The sequence below is a fragment of the Protopterus annectens genome, chromosome 2.part0 (genome assembly GCF_019279795.1).
Source record: "Protopterus annectens isolate FY-2018-M chromosome 2.part0, PAN1.0, whole genome shotgun sequence".
In the NCBI taxonomy this organism is placed as follows: domain Eukaryota; kingdom Metazoa; phylum Chordata; order Ceratodontiformes; family Protopteridae; genus Protopterus; species Protopterus annectens.
The window spans coordinates 242,073,050-242,094,546 of record NC_056728.1 but is presented as its reverse complement, the minus strand read 5'-3'; the positions used below and the strand labels follow the sequence as shown (position 1 = coordinate 242,094,546).

Below are 21,497 nucleotides of genomic sequence, written 5' to 3'. Positions count from 1 at the left end.
CAGAGCAGATTAAGATACTATAGGGGAATGCCCTTCCCAAGTGCTCTCTCTGTACACTGCAGAGGAGATGGGACTGGTAAGAGTATCCAAAATCAAAATATAATCTCACTGTACTCAGTTGAGTGAGCGAATGAGATGGGTCCAGGAGCAGTGTGCAAAAGAGATTTACAGCAGGGGCGGGCAATTCCAAAGCCACCCAAGATTAACACCACAACAAGAAACAGGGAAGGGGGGTGGGGAACTACTGCAGAGATTCTTGCAGAGATTCAGAGACACACACAATATTTACTGAATGCAAGACGCACAATATTTACTCACTCAAATCTTAAATAAGTGTAGAAAATATACTTAAATCAGCTTATGTCCAGTTGATGTATGCAGAGAAGTCTCAGTAGCCAGCAACTCGATTTAAAATGATTACTAGAAATGTAACCAACACAGATTTTAATGCTAGGAGAAACCCCCAAGCTGTTTAACGCTTAGTAAAGGAATTTCACAGCAGTCTAACAACTACTGCAGAGATTCAGAGACACACACAATATTTACTGGAACCTGTCCCTAACAATTTCATTTCTGCCTATGTAGATAAAGACTTTTTGTCCAAGGGAGTCTCTGTTGATGGCATGGTGGTGGTGGCGGCCAACAAGAAGGAAATGTCTGAGTCTTCTTCGTCGATCCATCCTCCTAACAGAGAGTTCAGGATCATGGATCAATATGGGAAATGCATGTTTTGTTCAGGGACTTTTACACTCCGATCCCTGAACTATTTGTGACCCACTTCACCAGACTGCAAAGAGATTTCCTTAAGGAGTTGGGAGATAATCTTCAGGGTACTGTAGCTGCAGGGGCTCCTGACAAAGTTGCCGCCCAGCTTGCTACCCTAAATTCCATCGTGAACTCGTCCATGCATCTCATATCATATGCAGCTGATGGGGTGAGTAGGGCAGCGGGTACAGGAGTTGCTCTAAGAAGACATTCCTGGATGCGCTTGTGTTCCTTTGCGGAGCCCTTTAAGTCTTCATTTATCAACACCCCTTTTGATGGCTCATCTCTCTTTGGGCTCAAAGTGAAGGAAACTCTTACCAGGTATGAGCAGGAGGGAAAGACACTGTCTGCTGTTGGAGTCCATTTTTCCACCCCTACTTGGCCTTACCCCAAAGGCCAATGGGGAGGGAAAATGTGGTTCCGAAAAGCCCAAGGAGCCTTTCAGGACATATTTGGTCAACCCCTCTCTAGGGGTAGAGGAGAGGGTAACAATGGAAGACGCCGCCCTCGTGACAGAGGGGGTCCGCAACACCAGGGTGACAGAGATCACTTCTCTGGTCAACCCTGTCAGCGCTTCTGAAGGGAGACCCAACTGTCCTGCTCTGGAGGCAGTCGGGGGTCGCTTATCTTTGTACCCAGACACCTGGCAAGACATAAATGACGGCTGGGTACAAAGCATTATTTCCAGAAGGTATTTCGTACCGTTTTTCACCCCACCCATGCCCCCAAGGAGAATCCCAGATGTTCCACCCAGTTACAGGGAGCAAGTAACTGTAGAGGTTCACAAGTTGCTAGAAAAAGAGTCATCCAGCCAGTCCCAGCAGACCTAATAGGATCCGAAACTTACTCAAGATTCTTTTTGGTTCCAAAGAAAACGGGACTGGAGACCTATTTTGGACCTCAGCAGACTCAACCAGTTTGTAAAGAAAGAGAAGTTCCGGATGGTCACGCTACAGTCTATACTTCCCTGTTTAGGGAGAGACAATTGGATGTGCTCGATAGATCTCAAGGGTGCGTACTACCACATAAAAATAGCCAGGCCATCCAGAGATCATTTGCGTTTCTGGCTGGGAGCCAATCATTATCAATTTTGAGCCCTGCCCTTTGGTCTCACTACAGCCCCCAGAGTGTTCACCAAATGCATGGCAATGGTCACTGCTCATCTGAGGCATCTAGGATTCCAGGTGTTTCCGTACCTAGACGATTGGCTCCTTACCTCCACCACCAGGCATCAACTGATTCAGGCAAGGGAATACACGCTGACACTCTGCCATCACTTAGGCATTACAATCAACTCAGAAAAATCTGCCTTGCCACCATTGCAGCATATTGTCTTTATAGGGCAGAGTTAGACACCTCAACCGCCACTCTACGACTACCAGTCGAGAGGGTCTTTCTTCTTTGCCAGCATGTCAGTTCATTGGTGTCGAAGGACAGAGCACCAGCCGCAGAGGGCTTAAAAGTATAAGGTTTGATGGCTGCAGCGATCTTGGCCATACCATTAGCAAGAATGCATGTGTGGATTCTTCAATGTCTGCTGCTCACCCAATGTTCCTACCAGGAACTTCCAGTGAGTCATATGATTTTGATTACAAACTCTTGCAAGAGAGATCTCCAGTGGTGGTTGACGTCTCTTCATGTAACCATAGGATGCCCCTTTGTAGTACCCCCTCCAGTAGCCACTGTGACCACTGACGCTTCCCTGATAGGGTGGGGGGCATTTTCAGGGAAAGACTGCCCAAGGCACATGGACGGATCAAAAGTCACACCTGCATATCTATGTTCTGGAGATGAGAGCAGTACTTCTGACGTTGCAGTACTTTCAGGACTCTCTTCCTCTAGGGACGATTGCAATTCAGTCAGACAATATGTCGGTAGTCTAGTACTTGAACAAGCAAGGCGGGACCAAGTCTTACCCACTTTGCTGAGAAACCCTCAGAGTTTGGCAGTGGGCTGTCTCCTCCCAGTGCTTTTTTTGGCAATGCACATGCCAGGGAGATCCAATGTGATAGCAGACAAACTGAGCAGGGCAATTTTGTTGCCACACGAGTGGTCTCTCAAACAAGAAATTGCAGACAGGATTTTCCGTAAATGGGGCTAGCCTTGCTGCGATCTTTTTGCCAGTCACATCAACATGAAATCCAGAAGCTACTTTGCCCTGATTCCCCCTCCGGGAGAACCCCCGAGAGACGCACTCGTACACGATTGGCCTCCTCTATGCAAGCCCTCTAATACCCAGACTTCTACAGAAAGCAGTGTTGCTGGGAAGGACTATTATTCTCATAACCCCTCATTGGCCTCGGCAGATTTGGTTCCCATTCCTTTATCATCATCTGTTGGAGGATCCATAGATTCTGGACCCAGTTCCAGACCTTCTGACACATCCGTCAGGGGACCTCCATCCCCCTCATTGCAGTCAATGAAGCTCACAGCTTGGCTGCTCCAGTTCCCCTCATAGCCAGGCTTCATGATATTTCTGATGAGACAAGACAGATCCTCTTGTCTTCCCGTAAGCCGTCCACCAGAAGATTCTATCTTAGTAAGTGGAAGAGATTTTTCATATGGGCTTCTAAACAGAACATTGATCCTTATTAAGACCCTTTGACATCCATTTTAAAATTCTTGACTATGATTTTTAATAAAGGAGCTGCAGCTGCTACAGTTCGGGTCCAGTTGGCTGCTATATCTAACTTCCAGCTCAGAGATGACGGGCTAAATATAATGTCCCACAAGTTGTCCAAGGCCTTTCTCAAAGGAACCTTTCACATGAGGCCTCCAGTGAAAGCTCCTTATTCTCCTTGAAATCTAAATTTTATGTTGTCTCGTGTAATTCTTCCCCCATTTGAATCAGCATCATCTTGTGATCTCAAATTTTTATCCTGGAAAACCATATTTCTGGTGTCTATTACTTCTACCCGCAGTGTGTCAGAATTTCAAGCCTTATCTATCAGCCCTCCTTATTTGATTTTTCATGCTGATAGAGTATCTCTTAGGTTTGCCCAAAGTTTGTTCGGAATCTAATATCAACCAAGTCATTGAGTTGCCAGTCTTCTTCCCCAACCATTCCAGCAAACTAGAGTATATGCACAAACCTGACGTTCACAGACAGCTCAGATATTATTTGGACAGAACAAATGAGCATAGAAAATCAGACCCGCTCTTTGTGTCTTTCTCTGAAGCCAGAAAAGGTAGACCAGTGGCTAAAACAATGCTTTCTAAATGACTATCTGATTGTATCACTTTTGTTTACTCAGCTGCTAATATGCCCTTACTACACAAGATTAAAGCTCATTCTACCAGAGCAGTTTCTATGTCTTCTGCATTCCAAGCCAGATTGCCCCTTGATAAATTTGTGCTGCAGCCACTTGGTCTAAACCTCATACCTTTATCACTCATTACAAAGTTGATCAAGCCTCCAGGGACAGGGCTTCCTTTGGGTCTACTGTCCTGAAGAATGTGCTCCCATGAGCCACCCGAGATTGAGGGTGCTAGGGACGCTACCCATCAGTGAAGAATGAACGGCGAGATTGAACAACTTCACATTAAGAAGTTATGTACTCACCATAATGTTCCATGTGAGTTGTTCCATCTCGCCGTCATTCTTACGTCCCTTCCTCCATCCCCCACCTGGCTGATAGTTGACCTAGAGGCTGGTCTCATCCTGGTTATTCAATCCTCCTTCCTCTCTTGGGAGAGTAGTTGCCTTACAGGGATATTGTACATGCAGCAAACAAGATCTGAGGTAATTCCAGCAGTGCATCATGGGATAAGGGGCTTGGTCTCGAGCTACTGGTAAACCTTGAACTTTGCTAACGGCCGTGTCGGAGCCGATAGATCTGTATGCATATTGTATCATTTATAAGTATTATCTATGTTATTGTTGTCAAGTGTTCTAGAACTATTCTTCCTGGATCTTCACTGAAAATGGGCAAGTAGTTCCAGTTGGACTTTCCTGAAAAACAAAAGCAAATAAATAAATTAATTAATTAATATATGCATGTTTGTGTATATGGCAGAAAAAAAAAAGAATGATATAAGGATATACTGCATGGTATGTGTAGCATTAAATTGCAGTGAACTAGCTACAGGAAGTTTCACGTCACATGTTACACCTTCTAGGGAGTTCATTTCTATTAAAGACCTTGTGTAGGCTGGAAGTTCATTCAGAATGGCCTTGATGTATGCTGGCCAGCCTGAGAAACTTGCATATCTCAGGGAACCCCCATTCTCTGTAATAGGCTTCCCATCCATGTGAAGCAGAAACCTTCCCTAACCAAAACCCTGTTCAAGTGCAACTTGGACCAGTGGATGGGAAATTGGAAATTTATCCCTGGCCTGATACCTGTTTCTCTGATAGACAGAGGTAGCCATTAAATCATGCCTTAAAAGAACCTCTAAAGCACAGTAACTCATGGGATACATTTGAGTTGCATCGCTAGGCTTATAAAGGCTCCAGTGGTCTTTAGCCTAGTATACAGCTATGAATGTATGTTTCAGGCTGTGGACAGGGCCATAAGCTTATGACTGTTTCCTTTCCGGATAGCATGGCTGAGGTTATACTTCTTGAAGGAGAAACTTAGAAATATAATGGATGTCCGGTTCATGTGGTAAGAGCTTTTTGGCCAGATCTCTCAGGGCCTAAACAGTGACCTCCTGAGGAAGAAATAAGCTATCACTACTGTGGGATGGCCGCCGTAGTCCCCTTCAGCTATCTCCAGTTCTTCTCAGTCTACTCAACCTCCCAAAAGTGAAAGGCCACCTTCACTACACAAAGAACGTGCATAAGTTTCAGTATATAGTCTTGCCCTTTCCTCTGTAGCCTAAGTTTCTCGAAAGGGTGCAGCTACTGGACTTCGTCCTGACAGCTGGTGAAAGCGCTTGTGTCTCTTTGTAATAAACCAGTACTGCTACTGAAGAATTTTTCATTGCTTTTTTACCTTTTTCTTTGAACTGGAGCCATACCTCAGTCAGTGTTTTTGGATACTTATTCGTTGGTGTTACTGGGGTTCCTGTTTGGTGTGGATTTTTGCTTCTTGTTTTTTCATTCAATGTCCCAGGGAAGTTTTGATATGGTCACATTTGAGCATGTCCTTGAGCTTACTGTTCCTTCTCCAAGAGATCCCTTCTGTCAAACCAGCCTATCCTGAGCAGAACTCTTGGATAAGACCCATGGGCCATAGAGGTTGGTGCATATTTAGAAGAGGGTTGGGAGTTTACTTTCGCCTATTCCTGTTGGTCCTGAAATGATGTTTAGCTTCTGTCCCATTCTGGACCTTTGATCTTGGATGGTGGATGTTAACCAGTAAAGGTCTCATGTCCGTCTAATTGCAGGATACATGGAAGGTCTTCCTGCATGTTATGGGTTCCTTAGACTCATCATGTTTGCTCTGGGTGGCATCATTTCAAGTACAGTTTTGCTGTTTGGGCTTTTTCACTGCGCACAGGTTTTGATGAAAATGCCAGATGTCTTTTTGGGGAAGTCTCCATGCTTTCCCTTACCTGTACTGCTGACTCTTAGTAATCACATCCAGGGACATCCCTAAAGTTTAGTTGTGGTAGGCACTGTTGTGGCTATAATGCCTGGCAGTGTCCATAAATTTAGAGGATTCTTTTGTGTTTCCTTCTTAGAGGGTGATTTTCTTAGCCATTGAATTGGACATTGAATTGGACATTCTTCAGATCTAGTTGTTCATTCCCTGAGAAAGGACCCAGGAAGTCTTGGCTTTGGCAACACTGTAAGGATGTAGTGTAGGATCCCAGCTTCGACCTGGCTACATCTTCGGGTTCAGATGGTGCCATCTGCATGCATGAGGATGCAGGTGTTGCTGTAAACTGTGACGTTTCCATGGCCAAAGGAGTACCCATGTGCTCTTGGATCTTTTTTTGATGTCAGACCCCTGTCACTGGCCTTTGGAGGGTGGACTACTCCCACCAGCCTTTTGGCAGGCCTTCCCTTCTTTCTGCTGCATATCTTGCATATTTTGCAAGTAGATGCCTTACATGTGGGTAGGGATGCCATCTATTTTCCCCAGTCAATAAAAGGAGTGTGGTCCTCTATCGACAAGCCTGTGCTTTAGAGCAGTCTTCCTGACCCTTGAAACCACAAAGCTTCTTTGGACCCCTTTCTTCACCTACTTACAGAAACAACTTGTGCCATGTAATGTTTAAACAAACAAGAAGGTGCAAGGGTCTTATCCCTATGTAGGGAGGGTTTTCATCTGACAGTGGGATATAGACATGGGCGTCAGTGTTGCAGCATTTCACATTTCTAGGGAAGTTAATGAGTGATGAACTCTTGAGATGCTGTTTCTCTTCTTCATCTACAGATTCAGAGACTTTGTCATGTCCTGGTCTCCCAGCAGTGAAGCATTTCATAGATCATCCTGTCTTCCCCTTGGAAAAGTGTAGCCCTCCCATATTCTTGGCTCATCTGTACATTACAGAGGTAGCACTGGATGTCTTCCTTCTATGCCATAGGAAATGTCTGTATGCCTTCCTGCCATTTGTACTAATTGTATCCGTCATTGCACATGTCAGGAAAATAGCAACAAACCTTAGTCTTGTAATAACTTGATGACTGAGGATAATATGATTATAAGCACTCTGGTCTTTAATAGTGCAGGAAACTCTGTAAGTCCTAGCCAAGATGTCCTGCATGGCTGGTGCACCACCCGTCTGCAACTCAGGACCTTTCTGATTCCACTGAATTATCCTTTTTGGGTCCCAGTGGTTGCAACGGCTGCCAGGATTATCTCCACCTAAAAGGCCTGTGATGTCAGATGGAATTTTTTTGATCGGACAGATCAGTAGTCTTTGCCACATCAGTTGACCATGTTACAAGTCATCTTTTTTATGTACTCATGTACTAACACTGTGAATAAACAAATCACTTATCAAAGACAAATATTTTGCTGATTTTTACAGTTAAAATTATATCTTCACCCAAATCAACAAAAAACTCAAAAGTATGTTTTTCCCTAGGGAGGCAAGCCTATCACACCCTATGTGGGGGCTTTACCGTCTACCTCACCATTGCTTATTAGTTGCTCAGTCACACAGTGGTGGTAAAAAGGTAACAGTCCACATTGTACTGTACCTAAAAAATACAATGTCCTTCTGAAAAAGTGCACATAAACAGTGAAAGAATATATTCTAAAAGTCACTGCAACAAAGTATAAGGAAAGGATTTCAGGCTCTGTTATTCAGTTGTGTGATATGGGTCTCAGGCTTTTTATGTTTGTGGTGTATTTGTCAAGTAGTTGTATTCAGTATGACATTGTTGAACGAAGGATTGTAGACCATCTCCAAACTGTTAAAAGTTTCTAGCAGGAGTGCTGCATCTTCATTGTCTTTTGAGGAATCCTTCCCCTCTATTGGATTTGAATTTGTTGTGGTGGACTTGTTCATCCACTGTTTGTGCTGACTGGTTTGGCAGTGTTGAAGTTGCCTTCATGCTGTACTGCTGAAGAGGCGCACCATATTTTTTAAGCAGTGCAGTGAGCTGGGCCTGGTGAACAGATTTTTATTTTTCTTAAGTGCCCCCATTCCCATGCATGCTGACCATCAACCTCCTCATCATTCTGTACCGTTGCTCAGTTGTTCCCTGTTCATTGGCGGCTTTACCCAATGTCATCCATGGGGGGGTCCCTAATTCCCAGTGCAGAGCTATATGTCTGACTTTTATGTGACTACTTTCAGGGGAAAAAGCCATCCCGAAGAGAAGCTGCCATACTGGCAGCCATAGGAAGTGGGTGATTTTTTTCCCCCCAGGCCTGTCATGTTCTTTCAGCACTATGATACAAAGGAAACCCACAGTACCATCCTTGTGACTTACGATTACTTCCCTTCAGGTATGGCCACTGCACATATATATCTTGGTGGGCAGAGAGGTCGCAGCCCATACTGTTGTAAACTGGAACACTTACCCTCTTTGTTGGACTGCTTTCCATTCTTTCCTCCAGGGCAGGTATCCACGCACTCTTTTCTTCCTGTCTAACCTATAAAGGGCAGATTTCAGAGACATTGACCCACAACTGTGTTTAAGGTGTAGTACCAATATTGCTTTGGTTTAGTCGTAATTGTATCTACTTGGTCCCTACCACTAGTAAAAGCACAGCCACGGAGTCTTGCTATTGCAAGCTTAATATTTTATCAGTCTGACTTTTACATGTGCCTAATATGCTAACTCTGCTTCTTCCTTAGAGCTTGTACGAGAATTGACTTCTAAACCTGAAAGCAAACTGCAGGGCATCTCAAACGTGAGGATGGATGTAAAACATCCACTGTGGTAAGTATCATTTCTATGCCTCTGTCCTTGCAGGATGTTTACACAGTCCCTTAAAATGATTTATAAGTATATGATTATAAATGGTTGCAGTATTTTCTCTATAGCATTAGAGGTTGAATTCCTCGAATCTCCACATGATGACTGAGCTAAGCAGTCAACATCTCCTGCATAATAAGCAGGTTGTGGCTTTATCCACCTTTGTACCATTCAGCTTTCATTCCCAAAATGATGTATGTAGCAGACAAAACTAGAGGAGTAACTGTAGTCACCTGTTGTGTGGACTTCTACATTGTATTTATGGAATCTTATTGTACTGAGGAGACATTATGCAGGTATGTGTACTGATATGTTTTTTCTGCATAGTAGTGTGAATCTGTAAGCAACAAGAAAAAGCTAACTGGAAAAACGAAAGCTTTCTGTTCTTTTTAGCTACTGTTTGATTGTGATTAAACTTAAGCACAGTGTTGCACTGTCAGAAAATTCCTAAAATGCAGATGGAGCAAAGTTAATGCAGTCATTAAAGCCTAATTTACAGTTAAACAAAAGATATTGATGTTTTAAAGAAAAGCCACATCAGCAATGCTAGCTTAAGTCATTGCTAATCAAGGCATGTATAGAGCCACCTGTCCTTGAAGACAGGGTACAAAAGGACTCTCACAATACTTACAGTACTCAGTCTCCAGAACACTACACTTGACTCCACCATGTTTCTTCTGGTAAATGATAACTGTTTATATCGAGATTCAGCTCAAGCAACTACTTTCTACATTCTGCTCTATATATGCTTTTTGAAAGCAATTGCACCTGTATGACCATTAGAGAAGAGCTATTACTTTACCCTGAAATTGAGGGTATTCTGTTTCTGTTTTGATGTTCCCTTGATCCTTTGCTGTTCTGTGTGGTAGGTAACGGTGTAACATAAAGATGATGCTTTGTACATCTGCCAGATTTGTAGTACATGAGATAGTTGTTCCCATACTCCTCTTTCTCCATGCTTACCAGCAGATGTGTTAATTTTAACAGCCGTACACATTGCCTAAACATTAAATGTGAAATTGTTCAATCTCGCCGTTTGTTCTTACACACGGGTTCGGAGCCGGCCGCATCACCAGCTCCGCATCTTCGAGAAAGCTTGAGGCACAGTAATATCCCATGATCCTAAGGTGCTAACCCTCAGATCTAGTTTGCCACTAGCAGCAGATCGCATATGAGAGGCTCGGGCCAGTATATTTTTCTAATTTTTTCTATTATAGTCGACATAGTAGTTCTTAGTGTTTAAAAATAGAAATTTTATAAGTAATATAGTATAGGAGTGTTATTTGCGAGTGTATTTTAGGTAGAATAGTTAGTTTAATTTTTTTACTAGTTAAGGCCTGCGTTTTTTCTGTCAGGATTGACAGTACTTACATAGTCCTTTGTAAATTTTGGCCTTAACTCTCTTTTCTTCTTAATTATATATATTATACTGTGCTGTGTTTTTGGATATTTCTATAATATAGTAGGTTAGAGTTAAACTGTTGGTTTATTATTATTATAGACATTTAAATTTACACATATATTTATATAGTGTGTTTCTATAAGTGTGCTGTGTTTTTGGACATATACTATATTCAAAATGTCAGAGAAAGCCAAATCAGGCTTTAAGAGATGTCAGTGCGGACAGAAGATGTCCATTACTGATAACCACTCATCCTGCGTCTACTGTCTTGGCCCTCTCCACTTGCAGGAAGACTGCTAAATCTGTCATTCCTTTAGTGGGAGGGTCATGCTGGAAAGACGCAGGAAGTTGGTTGACAGAGGGTTGTTTAAACCCGAATTTCAAGAGGCCCTGGACAAGGCTGAACAAGTGTCCAAGTCTTCGAAGGGGTCGAAGTCTTCAAGAGTGTCAGAGCCCAAGTGTTCGGCTCCGAGCACCTCTTTCCAGATTCAGACGCCGGCTCCTATGACCTCGGTGCCAGGCGTCGAGTGCTTGTCTCTGATCGAGACTCGGGTCTTGGAGCTGGTGTCAGAGGTACCACCACCTTCTATCCTTCGCTCGGTGACGGCTTCAGCCCCTTCGACCCGTTCTTCGAGGCCGCTTTCCAACTCCGATGTGGACCGAGTGGTACAGAAGCTAATGGAGAACTCGGCTGTGTCCAAACTAATCGTGGTTTCATCCCAGCTGGTTTCGAAACTCGAGACTATTCCTGTCCCTTCGACACTTCCTCCTCTGAGACCTGTCGAGTCATCGGAGCTAGGAATCGAAGAACCGATGATCGTAGAGCCTTCAGTGCCAAAGCCTCCAGTTGCGCTATCGGCCCCATTGACCTCGACTCCTTCGGAACCAGCCGGAGAGTCTCGGAGCTGAAGATCTTTCCTGGGTTCCGGGGGGGATAGTCGAACCGAGATGTCTATTCCGACTCTTCCCCTCGGTGCCTCGGCTCAGATCAGTTCGAATCCGTCCTCGGTGTCGGAGCCTGTGGTTCCGATTCCGGAGAAACGACCACCATCTTCGGATCAGGTCGGATCCTCGGATCGGGGCACTGGTGCCTTTGACATCATGAGGAAGGTCTTGTCTGATCAGACACATACATCATCAATCTCTTCTTCTCCTTCCCCAAAAGGCCCGCGTTCTGTTTCTGTGCCTTCGGTTCCCACCACGCGTGAAGACCCAGTGCCTCAGACAGCCCCACAGGGCGACCCTGGTTCCTCGGATGCATCCCCAGAAGCCCACGCTGAAGATGTTCCGAGGAAACGATTGTGCAAGAGGAGGCACATTGATTCCCCCCAGGAATCTCTCACATCTGACACCGATTTGGATGAAGCAGAAGGGTCCCCACGGTCCCCCTCTGAAGATGTCTCGTTTGCGGACATTTTGGAAATCCTGAAACAGAGGGGAGACTGGCAAGCCCTTACCCCTTCTGTGGATGAATCGGTCTTGCTGAAGGCATTTGGGGCTCAACCTTCTACCTCCTGGGTGCTATTTGACGAACTCATGGATCTAATAGCCCGGAGGGCTTGGGAAACGCCCGATACAGTGGAACCAGTCCCCCGCAAACCTAACAAATACATGACGGCCCCCCAGGACAAACCTTACCTTACAAAAGGAGTTCCCGTGGATACTATGGTGGTGGCGGCGGCCACCAAGAAGGAGATGTCTGAATCATCTTCCTCTGTCCATCCCCCTAATAAGGATTCCAGGACAATGGACAGGTATGGGAAGAGCGTATTTAGTTCTGCGACTTTTTCCATCTGATCGCTCAACTACCTTACACATTTCACACGTTTACAGAGAGATCTCATTCAGGAACTGGGAGATGCTCTCCAGGGAAACACAGATGCTGCTGTCGCTGAGAAAGTGACAGCACAACTTAACACCCTAAATTCCATAGCGAACTCATCCATGAGGCTGATTTCATATGCAGCCGAAGGGTCGAGTAGAGTGGCAGCTTCAGCGATCGCCCTAAGGAGGCAATCCTGGTTGCGCTTATGCTCCTTTGTGGAAGCCTTCAAGTCTTCCTTTGCCAACGCCCCCTTTGATGGTGCCTCCTTGTTTGGGCCCAAAGTAAAGGAGACTCTCATGAGGTGTGAGCAAGATGGGAAGACCCTATCTGCCGTAGGGGTCCGTTTTTCCACCCCATCTAGACCCTACCCCAAAGGGCAACGAGGCGGAAAAATGTGGTTCCGAAAGACTCAGGGATCCTTTCAGCCCACTCAAAGTGAGGCCCCCTCCAGAGGCAGAGGAGGGGGAAGAAATGGAAGACGCCGCCCAGCCGGCAGAGGGGGTCCGCAAAATCAGGGCGACAGAGATACTTTCTCTGGGAAGCCCTTCCAGCACTCCTGAGTGGAGGCCCGACTGTCCTACTCTGGAGGCAGTCGGGGGTCACTTAGCTTTATACCCAGAGGCCTGGCTAAATCTTACATCAGATTCCTGGGTAAAAAGCATAGTTACCAGAGGCTACAACATTCCATTCATCAGAATGCCACCCAACCCCAAAAAGCTCCCAGACGTTCCACCCAGTCTGCGAGACCAGGCAACCGCAGAGATAAGAAGGTTGCTCGAAAACAGTCATCCAATCAGTCCCGGCGGACCAAATAGGATCCGGAACTTACTCAAGGTTCTTTTTAGTTCCAAAGAAAACAGGTGACTGGAGGCCAATTTTGGACCTCAGCAAACTAAATGCCTTTGTGAAAAAGGAAAAGTTCCAGATGGTCACGCTACAGTCAATCCTTCCTTTTCTGCAGAGGGCGACTGGATGTGCTCCATAGATCTCAAAGACATGTACTATCATATCAAGATGGCCAGGGCGTCCAGAGATCATCTGCGCTTCCGGCTGGGTGCCAGTCATTTCCAGTTTCACGCTCTGCCCTTTGGTCTCACCTCAGCCCCCAGGGTGTTCATGGTAGTATTAGCGTCTCACCTGAGACGAAGGGGATTCAGCGTGTTTCCTTATCTAGACGACTGGCTCCTATCCACCACCACCGAGTATCGTCTTCTACAAGCCAGGGATTACACCATAAGCCTCTGCTCCTCGCTAGGCATAACGGTAAATTTTGGAAAGTCTGTCTTATCGCCGTCACAGTGTATCTTATTTGTAGGAGCACAGCTAGACACTTCCCTGGCTCGAGTTACTCTTCCCCCACCAAGAGTGTCAGACCTCAGACATCAAATTTCGGTCCTTCTCCAAAGCAAGAGAGTCCCTGCGCGACAAATATTAAGAGTACTAGGCTTGATGGCAGCCTCCCTTATCGTAGTCCCCTTGGGCAGGATGCATATGAGAATTCTTCAGTGGATGCTATTCGCTCAGTGGTCTTACCGACAACTTCCACTATCTCACGAGATATTGATCACGAACTCTTGCAAAAAGGATCTCTTGTGGTGGATACACAGTCAAGATCTAACACTAGGACGACCATTTGTGTTACCCAGTCCAGTAGCAACTCTAACCACGGACGCTTCCCTGATAGTGTGGGGGGGATTTTTTCAGGGACAAACAGTCCAAGGTCAATGGTCCAACTTGGAGTACAACCTGCACATCAATGTCCTAGAGCTGAGGGCAGTGTTTCTAGCATTGCAACACTTTCACAAGTCCTTACCTCAGGGAACAGTGACAGTTCAGACAAACAACATGTCAGTAGTCTGGTACATAAACAAGCAAGGGGGGAACCAGGTCTTACCCGTTATGCAGAGAGGCCCTCAGAATTTGGCAATGGGCAAAGTCCACCGGACGCTTTCTGATAGCAACGCACATCCTGGGGACATCCAACGTAATCGCGAACAGGCTGAGCAGAGCCATCCTTTTCCCTCAAATCTCAAGTGGCGGAAGAGATTTTCCGCAGATGGGGCCAGCCTTGCTGCGACCTGTTTGCATCCCCATTGAATGCCAAATGCAGAAGCTACTTTGCCCTGTTACCCCCTCCGGGGGGTGTCCCCAGGGATGCACTAGTACACTATTGGCCCCCGGGTCTCCTTTACGCCTTTCCTCCTGTTCCACTAATTCCCAGGTTCTTGCAGAAAGCCAAACGTCTGGAGAGGACCATAATTCTGGCCTCGACAAATCTGGTTTCCCTTCCTTCAATCTCATCAAGTGGAGGAACCATGGATTCTGGACCCGGAGCCAGACCTGTTAACACATTTGTCAGGAGTTCCGTACACCTTCCTCAAGTCCCTCAAACTGACAGCTTGGCTGCTCCGCTTCCCATCTTAGCCAGGTCAGAGTTGCTATCCCCTGCAGTACAACACATTATTGTATCTTCCCACAAACCATCTACAAGGAAAATTGTTCAACAGCAAATGGAACCGTTTTGCGTACTGGGCCTCCAAACAAGGTATAGATCCATTCGAGGCTCCAGTACACAAGATACTAGATTTACATACCACACTTTTTCAAGAAGGTGCATCAACGTCCACAATAAGGGTACAACTGGCGGCTATATCCAATTTTCATGTTGGTCAGGGAGATAGTTCTCTTATGTCCCACAGGCTTTGTAAAGCTTTTATGAAAGGTACCTTTCATCTCTTTCCCTCCTTTCGTAATCCAGTGGCCTCTTGGAATCTTAATCTCATGCTGTCACAACTCATGTTGCCCCATTCGAATCAGCCGCCACAACCCCGTTAAAATTTATTTCGTGGAAAACGCTCTTTCTGGTTGCCATCACTTCCGCCAGGAGAGTTTCAGAGTTGCAGGCTCTATCTATCTGAACCCCATACATGATTTTTCACCCAGATAGAGTAACCTTGCACACCAATCCGTCCTTCCTTCCGAAGGTTTGTTCGATTCAAAACATCAGTCAATCTATTGAACTGCCTACCTTCTTCAAAAACCACTCCAATAAGTTAGAATACATGCTGCACAAATTGGACGTCCACAGGCAGCTGAGATTTTACGTACACAGGACAAAAGAATACAGAAAGTCAGACCAGTTATTTGTCATATGCTGACCAAAGGAAAGGACAGGCGGTAACGGAGATTACCTTATCCAAATGGCTCTCAGACTGCATAAATTTTGTATATGCTGAATCGAAACAACTCCCTTTCAAACCCAGAGCTCATTCTACATGGGTGATCGCTACCTCTTCAGCCCATACCGCTCGTTTGCCTTTAGATACCATTTGTGCAGCGGCAACTTGGGCAAAACCACATACTTTTATCACCCACTATAAACTAGACAAAAACTCCAGGGACAGGGCGACGTTTGGTTCCACTGTACTCAGGAATGTTCTCCCCTGAGCCACCCAGGAAAAAGGAGCTAGGGACGCTACCCGTGTGTAAGAAGAAACGGCGAGATTGAACAATTTTACATTAAGAAGTTATGTCCTTACCATAACGTTCCATGTGAATTGTTCATCTCGCCTTTGTTCTTACATTCCCCCCCTCCATCCCCCATCCTGCGGTCTGGGAGAACGGGTTCAACTGAATTCTTGTTCAGTCTTCTCTAGACATTGTTAGCATTCAGCTTATTACTTGTGCATCAGGAATGGCATCTTTTCTCCTCTATTTGATGACAGGGTACCGGACAGTGTGTAGTGTTTGTTCTAAGTGTTTAAGACACAGTTTCTCGAGGGATTCTTCTGGTATAGCAAACTAGATCTGAGGGTTAGCACCTGAGGATCATGGGATATTACTGTGCCTCAAGCTTTCTCGAAGATGCGGAGCTGGTGATGCAGCCGACTCGGAGCCGAGGATCGGCTCCGAACCCTTGTGTAAGAACAAGGGCGAGATGAACAATTCACATGGAATGTTATGTTAAGGACATAACTTCTTATTTTATCAACCCTGCAAGATAAGAAAGAGCAGTTTGCCTTGTCATATAGAGCACCACCTAACCACTCGCTGCTGCTAGTTACCCAGACATTTACAAATAGTCACTTTTTCACAACAAACCAGACTTTGTTACTAATCACTGAAGACATATGAGTTGCCTAAGGATTGGAAGGAGAGCAATGTTTTTATCAATTTTTAAGGAAGAAACAAAAGCATTGCAGACTATTAATTTATGTATAAAGTGCCTTGATCCTGCCTGAAAGTGATTTTAAAGCAATTAATGACAAATTTTACAGAGAACAACATCCTGATGGATAATAAACAGATTTTCAGCAGACAGAGAATCTTTCAGTCTGTTTTACTTGTGTTTGAATACTGGATAACAAAGGTAGTCAGCTAGGGAAACTGTAGTTGTGGTGCTCCTGGATCTCAGAAAAGCATTTCACACTATTCTACATTAAAGGGTGACTGGGAAATTGAAAGGAATGGTGGTTAGAGAAACAGTGCATAAACTAAGCTGAATAAATCACCCAGAAGATTGATTCAAAATGGAGCAATTTGTAGTGAGGGTAGTTATTTTTGAGATTTCCTAGAGTTCATTGTTGTGGCTTTTATAACAGACTGAGGGGTAGGGGTGATTAGCAAGATAGAGATATTTACAGACATTACTAAGGTAAAAGTGTTCACATCGCACAAAGGAAACCAGTTGCTGAATTATTTGGAATATGATTAAACAGATGGCTTCAGAACATTTCAGTTCAGCAGGGTGATTAATTTTGGCTTCACTAACTTAAAAACGATTCATTTGTTACTGGGGGTATTTCTTTAGATGAGAGAGAGATATAGTTCTAGAGAACCTGTAAATAAAATAAAGCCCATTGGAAATCATATAGAAATAAATTATGAAGATGATCAAAGTGATGGTGGGAAAGCCATTTAATGAGACAGACCTTAAAATGTACAAACTCAAAGCAGAGATGGAGTGAATATGATATGTAATAATAAAAGGATATTTGGTGGGTGGACCATAGAGATTGATGCAAGACAGGGCAATTGGAGGAAGACCGTTGCTGTCTATGAAGTCTGCAGGCAATTTTGTTGTCCTCCTTTATTTATGCTAGATACTCTTGTTTCCTTCACCTGCTAGTGGCATGAGAATATAAGTTCATAGGTTGGTACTAGGCTATCGGCCCTAGGGCCTATGCAAGCCTAGCCATAACAATTCCCTGGATATTTCTTCCCACAATATTTACTTCTCCAGGCCCCTGTCTAGCAGGGCAACTGACATGATCCCTGGGGTGAATTTCCTATCTCCCATCCAATCATCAAGATTCCTTTTGAAGAGGGCCAATGAGGCGCTCTGCTTGATATGTATGGGCAGTCTGTTCCAGAGTATGGGGAGTCTCTGGGTCAGGAACCTATCCCTCCAGCATGTTTTGTTCATTGTGATGACAAGGTTTAGATCCCTGGAGCGTGTGGCTCTGAGGGATTGGGATTTCTTTAAGTGGAGCATGTCCAACAGCTCAGGGTTTGACATGGCCTTGTATGTTTAGCAGAGATTGCCTCTGAGTATACGAAATGCCACAGAGTATAGCTGGAGTTTTTTTAGACGGTCAGTATATGGCATCTGCTTTAGGCCTGTGATTCTTTTAGTGAGGTATTTCTGTGGCCTTTCCAGCTGTTGCAGATGTCTTGTGAGCTACATACAAAACGGGGCATTATACTCTATAATGGGTCTAATGAGGGATGAGTACAGTGGGACAATGACCTCCTTTTTTCTAGATGAAAAGCCCTTAGTGATGAGGTGTGCCACATAGAAGGATTTCCTGACTGTTGTGGCAATGTTGTTATCGAAAGTGAGACCACTGTCCACCTATGTCCCTAAATCTCTCATCACACTTTCGATGTTTAGTGTCCTGCCACCTCTGTGGTAACTCATGGGTACATGTTTTTTTACAAAGGGGATAACTATACATTTCTTGGCATTAAGCCTGAGCCCATGGCTCTGGCACCAGGCATCTGTTTGTGTAAGGCCCTTTTGTAGAATATCCACATCATTTGGGGATTCAGTAATGGCTCCCAGTTTGCAGTCATCTGCAAACTTTGTTAGCCAGAGTCCCTTAGTGATGGCCTGTACTTCAGAGAAGTAGATGCCAAATAAGAGTGGTCCCAGGACTGAACCCTGAGGTACTCCACTTGTCTGGAGCTGGATTTGGAGTCGGCTACTTTTACTGTCTGGGTTCTGTCAGTAAGCCAGTTAGCAACCCATCGAGTGATGTAGGGATTTATGCCCAGCTTAGTAAGTTTATCTATGATTCCAGAGTGGGGGATGGTGTCAAAGGCCTTGGCGAGGTCCAGATAGGCTGTATGGACTGCCTTACCCTCGTCCACAGCTCTGGAGACTGATTTGAAGAAATCAATCAGATTCAGGAGACAAGATCGGCCCTTCACAAACCCAAACTGGGTGGGGTCCAGTGTTTGAAGGTTGCCAGTGTCTTTGTTTATAAGTTCCATGATAATGCGTTCCATGCCCTTGCAAATCAGGCTTGTCAGACTGATGGGATGGTAGTTCCCAGGATCCAAGGTGGATCCTCCCTTGTGGAGCGGGATAACTGTAGCTGTGCGCCACTCAGTGGGCACGAAGCCTGAGGTGAGGCTATGATTAAACATGACACTTAGGTGAGGTGCCAGTTCATGTAGTACACAGCCTGGGATGTCATCTGGTCCCATGGATGCTGTATTCTTAGCTTTGGAGAGTGCAGTTTCTACCTGTGTGGCCGTGATTATCGGAATTTGGCAATCTTTTGGTATTGAGATGGGCCCTTTAGGGGGTGAGAGTGGGGTGAAGTTGGCACTAAATCGATCTGCCAGGATATTAGCAATATCCTTGGGATCAGTATATTTAATGCCATTCTGCTGTAACTCAGAGCAGATCTGAGCATTGCCATTTAGATTCTTGACATAACTATAGAATGCCTTGTGGTTATCTTTGGAATCTTTGGCAACTTTATTTTCGTAACTAGCTTTTGAGGATTTTATGAGGGATCTCAGCTTCTTACTGAGCCTGGTGAGGGAGTTTTTTGCATCCTGGGATTTTTCTCTTTTTTGCAACAGTTTCTTCCTTCTGTTGTATAGTTTGTTTATAGCAGGGGACCACCAGATTGGCTTCCTTTTTTTGGAGAAGAGCATTTTGGTTCTATTTGGGATGGCACGATTCATGCATGAGTGGATGTGCTTGTACAGTGCCTTAATATAGGATTCTGCAGTCGAACTCCCAGATCCCATCTGCGTGGGTGTTGTGAAGTTTGTCACTTCTGACTTCAGTAGCTTGAAGTTGGCTTTGGAGAAGTTTTTTAAGGAGGTTTCCTTACTTGGGGGGTGGGGGTGGGATGTGGATGTCAAGGGTGATTTGCTTATGGTCAGACCTGACCAATGAGGGGGTGACCACTGGTGTGGAGCATCTATCTCCCATGTTGGTAATGACCAGGTCCAGGATATTGGAGTCCCTGGTGGGACAATGGATTAGTTGATCCAGGGCTTTGGAATTTATGAATTCCAAGAACCGTTGGGAAAAGGAGTTGGTACCTGAGTAGTTTTCCCAATTAATGGCAGGGTAGTTGAAATCACCCAGTATTAGGGTGTTTGGTTGTATCTTAATATTTTCCAGTATGTTTAGAAAGGTGTAGTGAGAATCTTGGGGCATGGTTGGGGATCTGTAGCAAGCTACAGTTTGGATTTCAGTCTTACCTAGTGTTAGTTGCACCTGGAGAATTTCAGATGCATTGTGTTGGGCAACTAGCCTGGAGGTGTGAATATCCTTGGTGAATATGGACACTCCTCCACCTTTAGTGTTTCGGTCCTAGTTTTGTGGCCGAAAAGTGTGGTAAGAATTGTAGCCTGGTATTGCAGGGGTGCTCTCTGGAGTCTTGAACCAGGTCTCAGTTACTGCACAGATATTGATGTTCTCCATTTTTAGGAGTGCCTCGAGAGACTGCATTTTGAGGTTTAGACTTCTAGCATTGAGTAGCATTACCTTCATATTTTGCCTGCTTCTATCTGTTACTGTGGTGGTTTTATCCTTTGAACCTTGCCTAAAAAAGGCACTATAGGGGTGGCAAGAGTTTTAGCCAGTAACCTGAATCCCAGGGGTGACAGGTGCAGACCATCTCTGGCAAAGCATCGTGGTTTGTAGATCATGTCTTCCCAGGCAGACAAATACTGGATCCCCTTTGAATGACACCAGAAGCTTAGCCAAATGTTGAAGTCAATCATTTTGTCCTTATAATGTGGAATTATTCTGGGCGAAGGCAGGATGCTACTCAGGGCTAGGGTCATACCTGCCTGGGTCACATGATCCAAGAGCTCTTCCATATCTCTTTTCATGAAGTCCAGGGAGGTAACGTCTCAAGTCATTCACTCCAGCATGGACAATGACAGAGTCGTATTTGTACTTGTTGTGTCACCTATGACTAAAGTGTTGGGTACATTGTCTTGCCTTAGGGGCTGCTGTTGGGTAGCACACTGGTGTTGTGTCACTTTGGTTGTGACTGGTGTTTGTTTACGTTTCTGCTTTGGAGATCCTTGTTGCTTGGGCAGGTTAATGTTAAGGCCCTCTGCATATGTGGGTTTAGTGTTGCTATGTGTGCGTGTTGATGGTGTGGGTTTTGAAGGGCTATGAGTTGCTTGAGGTGTGATGCAGGTGTTAACCTTCTCCTCTTGACGGTCTAGCACAATCTTGCGCGGAGAGAGCTTTGCTTCCAGTTTGGCTATGTAAGTGCATCTCTCGCAGGTTGTAGTGTTGAGTGGTAGGAGGAGAGGATTGTCTGTGTACATGAGGCAGTTGCCGCATTGCCCCAGTATGCCCAGATTCACCAGATGGACAGGAGAAATCACCGGAAGCAGACCCTTGGACATGCCTGTTTAGGTGCTTTTATGTAAAGTTTGAGATGTTTTCCCTTACCTGTGCAAGGTACTTTGCAATTATAGGCTGTTTCGTGCCTATGTTTAATTTCTCCTTATTGACAAGGAGAGCTGAGTGCTTGTATCTGTTTCAGGCTTCCTAGTGCTTTCCAGCAGGTTCTAGAGCAAGTGCTAGTCACAGGGGTTCAGATTTTAGTACTACTACTGAGAAACCAGCTAGTTTTAAGGGAAAATTTGAAGAGCAGACTTTCTGGCACATGGAATAGTTTAACTGTAGCCTC

At 45.0% G+C, this 21,497-nt stretch overlaps 1 protein-coding gene across 3 annotated transcripts in view; it reads left to right on the top strand.

The window, feature by feature from the left end:
• Positions 1-21,497, top strand: part of LOC122793047 (serine/threonine kinase 11 interacting protein) — a 1,659,807-nt gene that overhangs the window by 1,483,865 nt on the left and 154,445 nt on the right. For all 3 annotated transcript variants that reach the window (XM_044060719.1, XM_044060720.1, XM_044060718.1), the window contains exon 23: positions 8,968-9,052. In XM_044060719.1, coding sequence (XP_043916654.1) covers positions 8,968-9,052 — 85 coding nt within the window. The remainder of the gene's footprint in view (positions 1-8,967; positions 9,053-21,497) is intronic.